The sequence below is a fragment of the Micropterus dolomieu genome, linkage group LG07 (genome assembly GCF_021292245.1).
Source record: "Micropterus dolomieu isolate WLL.071019.BEF.003 ecotype Adirondacks linkage group LG07, ASM2129224v1, whole genome shotgun sequence".
In the NCBI taxonomy this organism is placed as follows: Eukaryota; Metazoa; Chordata; class Actinopteri; order Centrarchiformes; family Centrarchidae; genus Micropterus; species Micropterus dolomieu.
The window spans coordinates 983,776-1,001,098 of record NC_060156.1 but is presented as its reverse complement, the minus strand read 5'-3'; the positions used below and the strand labels follow the sequence as shown (position 1 = coordinate 1,001,098).

At 42.1% G+C, this 17,323-nt stretch overlaps 1 protein-coding gene across 2 annotated transcripts in view; it reads right to left on the bottom strand.

Annotated features, from left to right (window-relative positions):
• Window positions 1-17,323, bottom strand: part of LOC123974059 (thrombospondin-type laminin G domain and EAR repeat-containing protein-like) — a 33,926-nt gene that overhangs the window by 7,945 nt on the left and 8,658 nt on the right. For both annotated transcript variants that reach the window (XM_046054496.1, XM_046054497.1), the window contains exons 4-13: window positions 16,781-16,848; window positions 16,524-16,685; window positions 16,205-16,437; window positions 15,401-15,491; window positions 15,164-15,317; window positions 8,618-8,749; window positions 7,964-8,081; window positions 7,761-7,875; window positions 4,438-4,618; window positions 812-870 (exon numbers count right to left, since the gene is read on the bottom strand). In XM_046054496.1, the coding sequence (XP_045910452.1) occupies window positions 812-870; window positions 4,438-4,618; window positions 7,761-7,875; window positions 7,964-8,081; window positions 8,618-8,749; window positions 15,164-15,317; window positions 15,401-15,491; window positions 16,205-16,437; window positions 16,524-16,685; window positions 16,781-16,848 (1,313 nt within the window). The remainder of the gene's footprint in view (window positions 1-811; window positions 871-4,437; window positions 4,619-7,760; window positions 7,876-7,963; window positions 8,082-8,617; window positions 8,750-15,163; window positions 15,318-15,400; window positions 15,492-16,204; window positions 16,438-16,523; window positions 16,686-16,780; window positions 16,849-17,323) is intronic.

Below are 17,323 nucleotides of genomic sequence, written 5' to 3'. Positions count from 1 at the left end.
TTTGATAGTAATTTAAATTTCGAGCAGCACACCACAAAGCTTGTTCAATCATGTTTTTATCAACTTAGAAATATAGCAGAAATTCGATCTATGTTAACTTTTAAGGACACCGAGACCATTTTACACGCCTTCATCTCATCACGCCTGGATTATTGCAACAGCCTTTTCACCTGTTTAACCCAAAAATCTATTGATGGACTCCAGACTGTCCAGAACTCAGCTGCCAGGCTTTTAACCAGAACAAAGAAATATGACCACATTACTCCTATTTTAGCTTCATTACACTGGCTCCCAGTGTGTTTTAGAACTGACTTTAAAATTCTATTGATCACTTTTAAAGCTCTTCATGGCCTCTCGCCTTGTTATATTTCTGACCCTTCTTAAAACATACTTTTATAGGAGAGCCTTTCCTGATCTTATTTGACTTTATTTTATCCCTTTTATTTTATTGTATTTTACTAATTTTAAATTTATCTTAAAGGTGTATTTTAGCCTTTTCAATGTTTTCTTGCTTTTATCTTGTATTGTTTTGTATTATTGTCTTTACACTTGTTAAAGAACTTTGTAACTTGTTTTTGAAAAGTGCTCTACAAATAAAGATTATTATTATTATAAAGGACAGAAAGAGACTGGAGAGGACGGGAAGGGTCAGGGATAGAAAAGGTCAAGTAAAATGAGGACATGAAAGGATGGGGAACAACAAGATGAGGACAGAATGGGTTAGGCCAAGAGAGGATGAGACGGTGAGTTGGACATGTCCTCTGGGTAACAGATTCATACTCGGACCACATGTCTGAGAGGACAGCGTTACCTTGGTGTTTGGGTTCCACCTGTAGATCACACTGTGGATGTTGTGGTTGGAGTCTCTGGCTGAGGACACAAAGAGACACTTTAACCATTTTAAACTGTAATAAAACACATCATTAGGACCAACTGGAGCTCCATCCACGTCTGTCCAGACTCAGATCATGTCTGTAGTGCAGAGTTGGACTGAAGTGTATTTTTGGGTTAAATGGAAGTTGTCCCAGTCGTCAGTGACTCCACATTGTTGGTGACTAACAGTGTTGTGACTGTAATTGTCTCATTTCCCCAGCAACTAGTCCCTACCACTTGTTTTCGAGTGTTCCCCTTGGCCCTTAAAACAGAGTTACAGGTTGAAACATTTCCCTACGAAATGGAACAACCCTTCAGGGACCCGATACGTCATCAGTAGTTGACGATGGCTCTGACGTTAACGTCTGTACTTGTGTTTTCGTGAAATGTCATCAATCGCAGCCAAAGTACTGTTCCAATTCAAAAGTCCGTATCTAGACAAGTACAGTCAAACACCCGGATGTGTTCACACTCCGCCCATTTTAGCGAGTTGCACTGGTGGTGACTTGTGTGGACTTCGGATAGCCAGGTATCCCATAATGCATTCCGATCCAAAAATCGGAAATGTCGGACAAGAAAACCTAAGTTACTTTTGCTAAGTCCGACAAACTGTCGGACCTGTTGGACGTTCAGCACGGCGCTGCCACTGTCTATTCCTGCACTCCCCGGAGAAATATTGTCTCATTTTTGGAAAAAGCGATCACAGTTTTGTAGTTGCATCGTGCATTTGAAGGTTTTAGTCAGGCTCAAACTGACATGAAAAAAATAAAGAGAGAAGCTAAAGCCTAACGTTACTGATCACAGAGTAAAAGTGAAACACCATATTATTACTGACTATTGAGAAAGAGGATAACGATATTAAGGATCAACAGTGTTCCTGAACAGCTGGTAGGTCTCATTATTACAATCATTAAAAAGCAGAACAGCAGGACTTTATTACATTACATTCAGTAGGATGTTAGCCAGCGTTATCTAACTAACATTACATTAGGAACAATCTACAGCCGACATTTTCCTGGATTTATTTTAGGTTTTGGAAAGAGAATAAATCGTACTTCTCCTTTCAGCCTCTCTGGGTAGCTGCTGTAACTATTACAAGATGTCTCAGGAACAGCCTTTGACCAGATCTTAGAAAAATACGGCAGAAGAAATCTAGAAAACGACTCTTTTTGCATTAGAGTCAATGGAGCGCAGCCATGAAAGTGTCGGACCTCAGTCAGAGCGAGTCCTATACTGCGCTGTGATTAGCCAGCTGCGTATTCAGGGCGTGGCTTAGCGAAGGGTCAATTGACAACAACTCCAATATGCCGTCCTCCGGTGGGTTAATCTCTCTCGTATGGAAACGTTATATCACAAATCAAGAGAACAAGTCACCAATGAAAACTAAAAACACAGCTTCATTACCTGGTAACTAACGTTACTAGCAATGCTAGCTAAGGAGACAACATGCTAGCGGCTGAACTAGCGATTTTTTTATTATTGTTTTGAAGAAAATCACCATATTACGCCCTGCCTCTCTATCGCAGCAAGAATCGGGACACCCTACCCCAAAGGAGCTGCAGGTCTACTCTGAGTTCCTCAGGGACGACTCGGGTTCTCACCATCATCTCTTAGGGAGACGCCAGCCACCCTTTTGAGTAGGGATGCAACAACTAATCAACGTAGTCAATGAAAATCGATTATTAAATTTGTTGCCAATGATTCGTTCATGACGTCATCGGGCCGTAGCGACACCGTCAGCTTAACGGAGTAAAGTGATGTGAACAGTAAAGTTACTAAAACAACAGATCAGCGCTGCAGTAACACCTTCACTACCTAAAGCCTCCAGAGTGTGGCAGCATTTCACTCTTCACTCAGCCAAAAAGGCTGTTAACTGCAGCGTCTGCAAAGCTGAGCTTTCCTGGAAACATCGGAGCATCTGAAGAGGAGGCGCGTGATGTTGTTGCTCTGTGGACGGTGAAGACTCGTCTCGGTAAGCTAGTTAGCGAGCTAGCTTCACGTTTTCTATACAGTTGGTCAGTTAATTGATTGTTACAGTAATGGTGCTGAGAGTAGCACATAATTACGATGGCGTTCACTTTCCAGACGTGCCCTGACTTTATAATCATACATTTTGCATCGCTCATGGCGGCGTTCCCAGCTGGAGAACGTGTTGCTGCCGAGTGCGCAAGATTAGACGACACCGGACAATTTCATACTTTCTAAAGAAGAGCAGTATGTTGTAGTACCGGCGTGACAGCTGCTCCGTCACTAAACAGCAGCAGAAACGTTCATCAAAAGATGTATTTTTGTATTTATTTTATTGTCGTGACTGTTAATTAGCACATGCCTAAAACAACCTCAGGTTTAATTTAAAAGCTGATGAGAAGCTAAATGAGAGGCATTGTGTAATTTCAGCTGCTTGTACCCACGATCTAGTTCTTCTGGTCACGACCCAGCTTTGCTTTCCGGCTCAGCACTCTTTTTGCCCCCGCCGCTTCAATCCTCCGGCGAATCTCTCTTACTTCACAGTACTCTCTCTCTCCCCGGAGTGAGTACTCCATCGGTTTCCTGCAGAGAACCATGGGGTTCTCAGATTTAGTGGTGATAATTCACATCCCGGCCGCTTCACACTCGTCTGCGAACCGGTGAGTGCAGAAGGCCCGGTGATGCCATCAGCGTGAGACCATAATGTAAAATATATGATGACTCTGACTCATTTACAGTCTCTGTGATAGATTAACGCTGGAGGAGACGGAGAAGAAGTCCAACATGTTGGACTGTTCCTTTCAACCACAGTGCACCTGCATCAGCTGCTGTTCTTTCAGATGGTCAGATAATAAACAACCTCTCCTTCTTTTCAGCTCAGATCAATGAGTGTTTCATCTTTACAGCAACACACACACAGTCTTCATGGCGCTGACATTCCCAGAGCCCTACTCTTAATCTAACCTGAAGCCTAAAACCAGCCCTTTAAACTTGAGGTGTCCAGCATTTTGGTCCCCGCAAGTATAGTGGACTCCCGGTTTTTGGACCCCATGAATATATATTTGCTTTTGTCACCCTGAGAATAAAATAATGCCAATAAAGATGTATTTTGGGAGGCACGGTGGTCTCACAGCAAGACGGTCGCGGGTTCAAACCCCGGTTGCTCCGGCCTTTCTGTGTGGAGTTTGCATGTTATCCATGCGTCCTTGCAGGGAAGAGATTACCTGAGCAGGTGGGAGGACGGAGCCTTGGCGGGACTCTGCACGCCGTTTCTGTCAGTTACTCAGGAGTCAATTAAACCTATTCTCGTCCATTTTAATCTGTTATTAATACATTTGTTATTAATAAAACTAAACTGTGATCAAACAAGCCGGCAGATATTTCTGCGGGGTGGACAATCGTGGTCAAATGTTGCAGATAAAGATCCGCCCGGTTACAATTTTCCATGAAGAAGAAGTAGAAGAATCGTGCGTTATCATGTTTAGTGCACCACATCCGTGTTTGATATGAGACAAAACAGTGTTTGAAAATCACACGTTACAGAGGCGAGTACTATTTAAATGATTACTGGAGATTTCTGTCAGTGTGTAATTGTACCTCGTCTGTGATTGGCTACCACCAGGAAGCTGTGGTTGTGGATTTGAAAGGCCTCCCAGTCCAGAGCGGAGTGAGTCTCCAGAGTTTGGTGACGGAGGAAACGCTGCCGCCGCTGGTTCCACCTGTAGATGACTGACAGCTCAGGCTCCACCTCCCTGGAGTTCGCCACCACCAGGAAAATCTGGTGCAGAAAAAACACAATTATTCATCAGCGCCAAGCCACAGAAACAATAAAACCCACTAACGCACAGTTTACCGTCTAAAGAGCCAAAAGTACGAGGACACGTTTAACCACTGACGCTATAAAAGGAGTGGACGCCGTAGCATCACGCATTGGTTTGTGGTTTTGAAACCTCCAGTTTGGTGTTTTGTTCGTCACCGTCTCGGTTTTTTGGAACCAGAAGTGACCATATTTGGACGCGAGGGTGGAGCTAGCTAGCTTGGTTAGCAAGGTGCATCTGTAATTCACTTTAACTTTTTTGTGATATTAGCTGGGATGCTAATTTTAGCTAGCGACAAACAGGCTTAAAACTAAACGTACTTCCTGAAAAATGAGCAGCCGACTCCTGATGAGCGTTTTCAGCGGCGCTGGTTAAATTTACGCAGCGGATGCGAGTCGCCTATATCCTGATTGGCAGGTCGCCATGGTAGCGACTTGTCAGCTTGTAGCCCCGCCCTAAAGCCTCCCCTGCTTCCTGGTCTCCGTTCCTCTAAATGGGACCATAATTTACTAAATGAACATCATGCTGTGTTGAAGAAGACTTGAAACTAGCGACTGAGACCATAAACTCATCAGGAAAGTGTTTACTGAGGGAATAAATCAGCTGACAAGTAGAAACATTTTCTCAGAGACTTCTATACAATCACACTTCTTTCTGCAGCCGGAGGAGTCGCCCCCTGCTGGCTGCTGGAGAGAACGCAGGTTTAAGGTGCTTCAGCACTGACTTCAGTCGTGAGACCTGGAGGTTCCTGATTGATTTAACCTTACACTTTAGTTTGCTTCTGTTCTTCCTGGTTTGGCCTCACAGTTCCAGTGAAGTGAAATCATATTTTCAGTGTTTTTCTCTTTCCCGTTCCAACATGAACCAGCTCCATAAAGAGATGCTCTTCCCAGTTTGTTGCAGAGGACCTTGGCGGGTCTGCAGATGCAAGGTTTTTCTTCCTCTTTCCTTTTCAACGCTCTGCTGCAGCAGAACTTCCCTGTAACTCTGAACACCTGCAGGGCTTTATGTTAACACCTGTGTGTGTGTGTGTTGGTACACATGAACCAGCTGACTGTACAAACACAACCAACACAATGTGAGCACAGGAGTTCAAACAGCTTCTTCTGGTTTGTCTGTGACCTTTTAAAGAATCTCCTCTCTCTGTCTCTATTCATCCTTTCAACTTCAGAGCTACGAGTCAACCACAGGTAGGGTCACGTGGTAGGAGGTCAAGCAGACGTCAAACACGACCGTAACGCCTTCCATCAGCTTCTGTGTTTGTATTACATTGAGAAGATGACATAGCAAAATATTAACGGGTTATTTTGAGTTGAAACAAAGTATTGGACCGAGAAATTAATATTTATTCTTATTGTTAGAGCTGATAACTGAAGTACATATTCCTGCTGCCATCTTTGTTTGGATCAAGAGTCTTTATGATGCAGCAGATATTTGTTATGTTAAACACGATTTATTTTTTTGGATGCTTACCTCTGCGGCTCAAATGTAATGGTTGTTGGAGCTCAGCTGATTAATTGGTTATCAATATTTAGGGCCCGAGAATGAAACATGCAAGGACCCTTTTGAAATGCAAGGAATTCTTTATTATTTTCCCTAATTAATTGCAACTTTTGGCGGCCTAAACATGCTCAAAAACTCAACAAACTTTGCACAAAATATTAACAGGGTTGAAATTTATCGTGTCAAATGGTTTTTGTGCATGGGAGTGACAAAACGGCTCGCTAGCGCCCCCTAAAGATAAGCCCCCGGGCCACGTTTCACCAAAATGTACAGCAAAAAAGCCTCTGGGAGTGATGCCCTAAACCCAATAGGAAGTCGGCCATTTTGAATTTAAAGGTAATTTTTGGCATTTTACAGGCTCCGTACTTTAACAACTTCCACCTAGAGAATGAATACGATCAACTTAAAATTTTCGCTGTACAGTCTAAACGCATTGACGATGAAACGTTGCGCTAATTGTGAGTTTTCGTCAAAGGGTGTGTCCGTTGCGTGGCGTCAAAAATCGATAATTGGCCATGAAACAGGAAAAAAGCCCTGTGTTATAATCATGATTTCATTTGCATGAAATTTTCACAGTGTGGTCCAAACTTCACGTACTGGTACACGTGTAATTAGCAGGTGTTCTCTAGCGTCACATAAGGGACACGCTCGACCTCTGGCAACTGCTACGGTATGGAGGACCGATCATGACATAAAGGGAAATAAATACAGAAATAAATAAATGCTCAATAAAAAAATAAGCATCCGATTAAATGCACAAAAAATAAAGTAAATTAATTAATTTAGGCAGTAATTAACTTATACAATGAGACATAAATGTATTTTAAATAGCTTCTTTATTTTTTTACCTTTATAATAATTATCTTTTTTTTATTAATTACTTCTTTTTTAAATGTATGTGTTTTAATATTTTTGTCTGTTTTATTCTTCCTTTGCATTTTCTACCCTATTTATTTCCCCAATGGTATTTATTTCTGCCTGTCCTGTTTACATTTCTGTATGCATTTCTGCCTCATTATGCAAATGAGGAGTCTCTGTGTTGTGTCTCAAGGGGTCAACTTCTCCCCAAAAATGCTTAATTTCAAATCTTTACGTAGTCAGAGTTACCCTGAAAACCAAAATGAAAGAATAAACTAATGTCCCTAACATTTTAGTGTTTTTTTCACTTTTAATGGACACATGCAACATGTTTTATACTTCCTGTGAACTACTTTGAAATTGTCTGTCTCTGGTGCTTTGCTTGGCTTCATGCCTGTGTTCAGTTACCCACCCTCTCAGCTCTGTATATTAGTCTGCGTCTACTCCTTGTTTAGTTGTCGTTTGTTTCCTTGAGTTTGTCCTTTCCGTGCCGGGTTATGCCGTCGTATCTGGATTACTTATAGATTTCTTCTTGCACTCTGGATATGTGTTCACACCTGTCCTAGACCTTCTGTTCCTTGGACTGCTCACCTGACTCTGTTGCTGTACGTTATCACTTGTTTCATTAAACCCCACCAGTTGTTTCTGCTCTGCCTGAAGTGGCTGCATTTCGACTCTGACACTGATCGAGTTTTGATTGGTTATTCTGTTTGATGCTGATGAAGCTGCAGCAGCTCCCACCTTGCCGTCGATGGTGAAGTGTCTCCAGGCCCGAGCCTCCTGAGTGCTGATGTTCTGGTAGAGCTGGAACGACCCGTCTCTCCATTTGTAGATACCCGAACCGGGTCGAGAGTCCCTGCAGGACGAGACACGAGCGTTACCCTGGACACAAAGAGGAGACTTTATGTAGGAGAACAATGTAGTAGTCAGAGGTGTTGGAGGACCTGTTGGCTGCAGCCAAGAACAGGCCTTCAGACGGGATGGAGAAGACCTCCACGTCGAAGGTCTCTGAGCTGGTGTACAGGTCCTGGTAGTCCTCCACGTAATCCAAACGCTCCTTGTCTGCAGGGGAGAGCGTAGAAGAGACACGTGTAGTATTATTCAGTATTTTATCTTGTGTTAAAGCTTCAGCACAATTATTTATCAACAAGTAGGTTTATAAATACGAGGAATTGTATTTGGTGTTTTGGTCACAATAAATAAAGTCAGCGAAAAGAATCACAAACAGATGGTTTCCTTTAAAGTTGACAGTTAATTTTCAAAATTACTTTTTCTTTTGTATTTTCATGACATTACAACTTTCTTTGAGTGTTTTCTCTCCACAGTGGCAGTATATCTGTGTCCTAGAAAGCCCGGGAAAACAAGTGTGAACCAGGTTCAGACCTGGTAGATCATCTCCAGGACAGAAACCACGTGTCTGATGTCTGTGGATCGAAGACTTCCCAAATGTTTATGTTGACTTGTCCAATCACTTCCTGGCTCCTTAAGTGAGAGGATTTAAAAAGGTTGTTCTGTGCAGTGGATGAAACACTGACAGTCAGCAGATCTATCTCAGAGTCGGTGTTTTCCTGTCAGTATCAGAGGACTGTCAGACTCACTCTGCAGCAGCGTCTTCCAGCTGAGTCCGTCACAGATGAATAGGCCTTTCCTCTGAGCGTTGAACCACAGCTGGCCCTCTTCTGGTCCCGAACATGGAGGAGGCTTTCCCAGAGTCACTCTGGCCTCCGCCTCTGAAACACAACAACAAAAGCAGCAACAGTCCTGGGTTTGAGAAAGGGACGACAGTTCAACCTGAACTTGAAATAAAACAGCTGTCAGCGTGGTGCTGATGGCAGCAGGGATTACAGCTGATTACAAAAACAAACATCACGAGAAGGCTGTTTGGTTTTGATTGATGATAGATGGATGGATGGACAATAGATAGATGGATGGATGGATGTGACTGAAGCTGTCAGATAAATGTAGTCAAGTTAAAATGTGCACTATTCTCTCTGGGATTTGGTGCAGTAGAAAGTTGCATGTAGCATAAAGTAGATAATCAAGTAAAGTACTTCAGTCCAGTTTACAGTACTCGGCTGCAGACAGGAGGTGGAGCGAGACGTCATTAACTGTGGTGGAAAGTCCCTTTTCTGTTGGAACAATCCCACAGTGATGGAGCTGGAAACCTTTCCTAACAGTAACTGTACCTGTGTGGCTGACAGACGCAGGTGAGCTGACAGCTCAGAGTTAATGAAGTGAAGGTAATGAAGGTTTTCGTCAGTCTTTCAACCACATTTCCTCATTATGGGCAGACAGAAAGAGACATGACTCGTACATCATTACACATCAGTCTACATCACCTGAAGGGACACGAGAGAGCGTGATAACAGACAGAGAGGCTGCTGATGAGGTTCGACCTGCCTGAAGACAGAACAACCACTGATTTACCCAAAGATACATAAACTGTACTTCAATATGAAGAAATTTACCCAAAGATCCACAAACTGTCCTTCAACACCAGAGATATTTACCCAAAGATACATAAACTGTACTTCAATATGAAGAAATTTACCCAAAGATCCACAAACTGTCCTTCAACACCAGAGATATTTACCCAAAGATACATAAACTGTACTTCAATATGAAGAAATTTACCCAAAGATCCACAAACTGTCCTTCAACACCAGAGATATTTACCCAAAGATACATAAACTGTACTTCAATATGAAGAAATTTACCCAAAGATCCACAAACTGTCCTTCAACACCAGAGATATTTACCCAAAGATACATAAACTGTACTTCAATATGAAGAAATTTACCCAAAGATCCACAAACTGTCCTTCAACACCAGAGATATTTACCCAAAGATACATAAACTGTACTTCAATATGAAGAAATTTACCCAAAGATCCACAAACTGTCCTTCAACACCAGAGATATTTACCCAAAGATACATAAACTGTACTTCAATATGAAGAAATTTACCCAAAGATCCACAAACTGTCCTTCAACACCAGAGATATTTACCCAAAGATACATAAACTGTACTTCAATATGAAGAAATTTACCCAAAGATCCACAAACTGTCCTTCAACACCAGAGATATTTACCCAAAGATACATAAACTGTACTTCAATATGAAGAAATTTACCCAAAGATCCACAAACTGTCCTTCAACACCAGAGATATTTACCCAAAGATACATAAACTGTACTTCAATATGAAGAAATTTACCCAAAGATCCACAAACTGTCCTTCAACACCAGAGATATTTACCCAAAGATACATAAACTGTACTTCAATATGAAGAAATTTACCCAAAGATACAAACTGTACTTAAGTAACGAAGATATTTACCCAAAGATACACAAACTGTACTTCAACACCAAAGATATTTACCCAAAGATACACAAACTGTCATCATTGTTAGCGCTATATAAGGCAGTTACACTGTAAGATCCAACGTTTTACACAGTATTTGTTTACATTTAGTCAAACATTAACAGCAGCTGAATTAGCAGTTAGCAGCTCCTGTTAGCAGCGTACCCATGAATGTACAGAAAGCTGTCACTTTGATACTGTAGAAAACTTAATAACATGATACTCAGGCTGTTAACTGTGAGTAAATTGAGCCAGTTTTTGCTTGAGGCGTCTTTAAAGTGAGGACATGACCGTAATGTCTCTCAACTAAAATACGTAAATTTGTTTCAGGATGTGTAGCATCCCTGGGAACAATCACTTTGGATCTAAAATAAACAGGTTTCAAAATATGGTCTCTTGGGTCACATGATCACTACATTTCATTGGATTTGGATGGTTAAACATTGCAGCTGAAACTGGTGTCATACAGCAGGTTAGAGCTAACATCATGCTAACAGTATAGCCTCATACAGTAACTGGTTACCCAGAAACAAGGGGTGGCTCAACTTCCACACAGGCTCAAACTGCCCCACTCTCCCCTACTGGGCTAACGGTTGGGAACCACTGATCCAGAGTAAATATTTATCACGTCCCATTACCAACATACATTTTCCCAGAAACACTCAGTCGAAACAACCAGATCACAGCAAGTCTGAAGTTAAGTCAAGCTGACTGTTGTGTATGCAGTGCGCTCACCTGAGGACAGCAGGTATGTAAATCAAACACACCACAGACTGTTCACCTGATTCAGGTTTATACAAACTCTGAGTCATAAAGAGTCAGATATCCATCAGAGAGAGAGTTCAGTCTGCTGAACTTTATTAACTCTGCCGCCTCAGGCTGCTCACATAGTTCACCTCAACAAACACTCAGCTTTAAGGAAATCCTTTTGTTTGTTCTCTGTCCTCTTTACAGTCAGATGTTTCAGACGGATCTAAGTTTCATATGGAAGCCCATTTCTGCCACTTTAATGAGAAACCTTCTCAAAAGACTCACTGACCAATCTCAAAATAATGATAAAAATATATAGATACTAACTCATTATTTTGAGATACTAACTCATTATTTTGAGGTAGTAACTCATTATTTTGAGATACTAACTCATTATTTTGAGGTAGTAACTCGTTATTTTGAGATACTAAATCATTATTTTGAGGTAGTAACTCATTATTTTGAGATACTAAATCATTATTTTGAGATACTAACTCATTATTTTGAGATACAAACTAAATATTTTGAGATACTAACTCATTATTTTGAGATACTAACTCATTATTTTGAGATACAAACTAAATATTTTGAGATACTAATTATTTTGAGATACTAACTCATTATTTATAGATACTAAATCATTATTTTGAGGTAGTAACTGATTATTTTGAGATACTAACTAAATATTTTGAGATACTAATTATTTTGAAATACTAACTCATTATTTTGAGATACTAATTATTTTGAGATACTAACTCATTATTTTCAGATACTAATTATTTTGAAATACTAACTCATTATTTTAGATACTAACTAATTATTTTGAGATACTAATTATTTTGAAATACTAACTCATTATTTTCAGATACAAACTCATTATTTTGAGATACTAATTATTTTGAGATACTAACTCATTATTTTCAGATACTAATTATTTTGAAATACTATCTCATTATTTTAGATACTAACTAATTATTTTGAGATACTAATTATTTTGAAATACTAACTCATTATTTTGAGATACAAACTCATTATTTTGAGATACAAACTCATTATTTTGAGATACTAATTATTTTGAGATACAAACTCATTATTTTGAGATACTAATTATTTTGAGATACTAATTATTTTGAGATACTAACTCATTATTTTGAGGTACTAACTCATTATTTTGAGGTAGTAACTCATTATCTTAAGCTACTAAGTCAATATTTTGATAAGGTTTCTCATTATAATGAATTAGGGTATCTTTTTTTTTCATCACAGTGGCAGAAATGGGCTTCCACAGTTCATCTCTCTGCATCCAGTACAAAACTCCACAGCTAACAGAGTTATTTTGAGCCCCAATAATCAGGTAAAACTCTATGGGACGCTGGTGGGGCTACTGAGTCATGATAGCCATGGTGTTAGCAACAGTAGGGGCAAGTTATGCTAACAGTAGCTGGCAAGGTAACAGAAATTTTAGAGGACTTATAATTTCATATTGTGTTCAGCCACTAGCCACATCTCCATCCGATTGTCATGTGAATTTTAAGCGGACTTTTGAAATGTCGCAACAAAAAAGAAAAAAGAAAAGACAATGTAAATTAGGTGCGTTTCCATCAGCTGGTTTGGAGTGAATAAACCAGGCTACGGCGAGCGTAGTCACGTCAGTAGTTGACGTTACACATGGCTGTAATAAACAAGACGTCTGGGTTCAAACCAGAAACAAAACCGCAAAGTCGCATGAACCTGATGACCACAGATCTTAGAAAAATGGAGAGAGGTCCTCAGGAATGTGTTTCAAGAGGCCAAACTGCTACCAGCCATGTCTCGATATGGAAAATCCGGTAAGACGGCGAGAGCAGAAACAGCTCATAAGTCGTGAGTTACACGTTCGCTACGTCAGAACTTTTTCGTCAAAATGTTTCCATCTCCCATCTAGGGCATTTACTCTATTTCAGCAAAAACTACCTCAAGCGAACGTAAAAATGTTTTTGCAAATTTAAGGATTATTTTTTGAATTTGCCCAAATGTGTTTCCACAAACGGTGATGGAAACACGGCTACTGAAAACTATTGTAACCTCTTCCCGAATCCCCTCCAGAAATTCCACAGCTAACATTTGCTAACTAGGGAGCTACGCTTACAAGATATGACATCTTTTTAGTTAACAAGCTCGTCACCAATTTCTTCAGCTTATTAAAAATAGAAAGGCAAGAGAGAAAGAAATATACAGGAACTCAGGTGTAAAAATAGCAGCAAAGGAAAGAAATAAGGAGAAAGAAAAGGACAAGCTAAACAGCTAACTGTTATCATAACATGTAGCTACATTACATCAGTTAGCCGCACACAGCTAGCATAATTGTTTTGTTGTGATTATTGTAAATTAATGATGTGGTTTTTGTTTGTTTGTGTGAAACATTTGTACTGTATGTCAAATTCTTTGCTACTGCGGCAAAACTAATCGCCCCTCTGGGACAAATAAAAGGTCTTGAACTTGAACTGCAGTTTTGCCGAAGTCTCTCTTGTAAATGAGAGGAAAGATGGTGGCGGCGTACTGGACACGCAAAGTGATATCCGTCTGAAACATCTGGAGAAGAGAAATGACTGTAGGACAGAAGTGTAAAACGTCCTGACGGTACAGACGGGCTGGAAACAGGAACACACCTGTACGGTGTTGTTGTTTTTAAAGAAGAACACATCAAGCAGTGTCAATCAAACTGCTGGTCACACACACACACACAGGAAGCATCTCTTCCATCCTGTCAATCATTTTGCAGCTCAGGTTACTGAAACACTGATACCATCACAACCAAAACCACCAACCCTGAAAGCTAAGAGGGGTCAAGGTCCCCTGATGTGAACTGGATCCACTGGTTTTTATCAAAGATACAACACATGGCCAAAAGTATGCGGACAGCTGAACACGTGACGGTGCAGCATGTCCGCCTGAGATGAAGCTGCTCTGTGTTACCTTAATACATTTATATTTTGATTTACTGGTGACAAAGGCAGTTCAGGACAGCGTTCCTAAAGCTATATTTTATCTTTATTCAGGGTTCGAGTTACGTGGGAGGCAGTGGAGCTCGGCTCCCATAAGGATCCCATCTGTGGGGGTCTCTAATTCATTCATCAACAACCATTAACTTGAATCACAAAGACTGTATTTTTCATTGTAATTAGTACCTACTATTATTTGCATTAAACAAGATAAACAGACTTAAATGAACACTAGGAAAGTGTGTTCATGCACTCCGCTGCCTGACAGGATGGCTGCACTTCTCCACCATTGGCCACTATCGTTTTGACCGAACAGGTTGAGGCCGCGACCCGCGAAAATGAACTCAGTTGTATTGTAGCTTACTGTATTGACTGCAGCTTATTTGTTTAGTATTGTTGGCTTTTTGATGCATCCTCCAATTAGTACAGCGCTACAAATGATAATATGCTTGCTACTGTGTGCCGGCAACAAGCAGTGTGTAAAATAATAACAATTTAATATTATTATAAGGAAGGAATTGCGTTCTCTCCTTGAGCAGTAGTCTTTGATTTTGATTGAAACTTAACGGATTGCCTAGTGTTTGGACGCGTAGGGGTCCGAGTTCTAGTTAGCAACAATAAATATGCTACGTCTGGTTAGACTATCTAAGTAAAAGCATTTCTTAACGTTGCCAAACATTGCAATTTTGAAACGGCACGTTGTTGTCAAGCGTCGCATTTTGGTTAGGTTTAGGAAAAGATCCTGGTTTGGGTCGAAGTCTGACTCTGTGGGCCCGACTCCAACAGCACAGACACCATTTTAGCCAATATTTGTTTACATGTATTCAAACTGTCATTAAAAGTCATATATATATCTATATATATATTTGTCATTAAAAGTCGTTGAATTAGCTGTTAGCTGCTCCTGTTAGCAGGGAGCATGGATGTGCAGACAGCTGCCACTGGATCCTTGTGGTGCTGAAGAAAACAGGTTCTGGTTTCTTGCTGTTTTAGGGACGTTTATTCACGATGGACGATGGATAAATTCTTTAACAACGCCTCCTCTCCTCACCGTACGGGTAAACTGGTCCGCGCTGGTCGGGCTGGAGAGGCGTGGACTTTAGGACCTGAGGGACGGACAGCGCGGCCAGGCTGGGGTCAGAGGTCGGACACAGTCTGGGCGTGGCGTCTGAACCAGGAAGCAGAACCAGCTGACGCAGTAAACCCTGAACACAGAAACAGATCAGTGTGAACCAGCAGACATCAAGGCCTCAGCTGTCTGGAGTCCGGATCCTGATTACAGACTCACAGAGAAGCGACCCCTCAACCTCCTCCTGCTGCCGATGAAGAACCGGGACCCTCTGGTGCTCAGGGCGCCGGGGAACGACTGGACCTGTTTACTGGGAGACAGGAAACCAGTTAATGGGACAGTCTGACCTCCTGTTCCGTCAGTGGGAGGTTCCTGGGCTTCAGACGGACTTCACTGTGGAGGAAAGTTGGTCGATGAGCTGGACTCTCTGATCCTGAACCACCATAGACCAGTTCTGACTGTCCTACATGGTGTAAAATGTATTTGTATTGTGATTTCCTACCTGTGCATAACAGAACGGTCCAGACCGGACTCACCCAGACTAAACCGAACTGAACCAGGAGCCAAACCTGTCGAGCCAAACTAAATAAGGCTGAACCAGACAAGGCTGAACTGGGCTGAACTTAGCTGAACTAGACTGGTCCAGAACCAAACCAAACCAGGCTCAACCAGATTGAGTCAGACTAAACCAGACTAGGCTGGGTTTTACTGAACCCGACGGAAATGAAGTGAACTAGACTAAACTAGTCTGAACCGAAGCAAACCGGGCTGAACGGGATTGAACCAGTTTAAAGCGGTCTGAACCAGACTGGACCGGGCTGAACCGAACTGAACCGTGATGAACCAGAATGAGCCAGGCTGAACTGAGATAAAGACTCGTCCCTGAAACCACCTGACCCAGACTGAATCAAGCTGAACAGCATTAACCAGGTATAAGTAAACTGAACCAGGCCAAACCAGGATAAAACCGACTGATCCCTGAACTGGACTAAACGAGCCTGAACTGGTCTGACGGTGACTCACAGCTCCAGAGGAAGTCCACAGTCGATGGTCAGCGTGGCGTACGGTCCGGTGACGGCCAGCACCACAGTGTGCCAGCGGTTGTCATCCAGTCCAACATCCTTAAAGCTCAGCCTGCTCCGCCCACCAACACCGGGGGGTGTGACCAGGAAGTGGAGGCGGTTCTCTGAGACACGTAAGCCCAGCAACAGCGAATCAGATCCCTCCTCCAGCACAGAGAAGATGTACTCATTCCTCTAGAAACAGAGAAGAGGAGGAACAGGTGAGACCACACCGGACCGGACTAGACCTGTACAGGTTCTATTCAGTGCTACTGGTTCACCTTCTGTCTTAGTCTCGGTATCTTGATGGTGGCGACCAATGAGAACTCAGCAGGGAAGTAGTCACAGTTGGTGAAGACTTGGGAGGCGGGGAAACTCAGCTCTGTCGCCACAGAGCTGGCCAATCGGAAACCTCTGGACCCTCTGGACTGAACCATCTGCACCTGATCGGTCATTTGATTGATCATTTGTTAATCACCATCAGTAATTTATCTGTTCATACGCTCATCACTCATCTCGCCATCGTTCGCTGTCCTACCTGTGTGGGCAGGGCTTGTCCTGGCGGGCGTGGCAGGGCTCTGGCCAGCAGGTCAAGAGGCAGCAGGTCTGAGAAGGAAACAAACAACATGCAGAGAACAGCAGCGCACTGGGCCTCATGCAAGAACGTCTTTCCTTTCCTAAACCTCTTAATTCCAGTGATGCAGTAAATCAGCAGCTGTCTGTCAACACTTTTAAACATCCCGCCCCATCCAGGCTGTGATTGGTCGAAAAGTGACACTGACGAGCTACATTCAGCACACGGCTGCTTGAGAGGCACCGAGCTTCTCTTCTCCGTCGTCTCCCTCCGCCGACAGAGTTTAGCAGGCAGGTGAGAACGAGAACAGGTGAGCGTCACGTAGCGCCCAGAGAGCCTGATAGGAGAGTAAAATACACGCCGTACCCGCCCACTTCAAGCACTGCTTAATTCTTTAAGGTTTGTCCGAGAGCTCTACGTCAGATTCATCAATGGTCCCGTCGACGGATGGACCCTCCGGGCAGCGGACTTCTGGACGTATTCGAGTTTATTGAGGATTTTGTCATT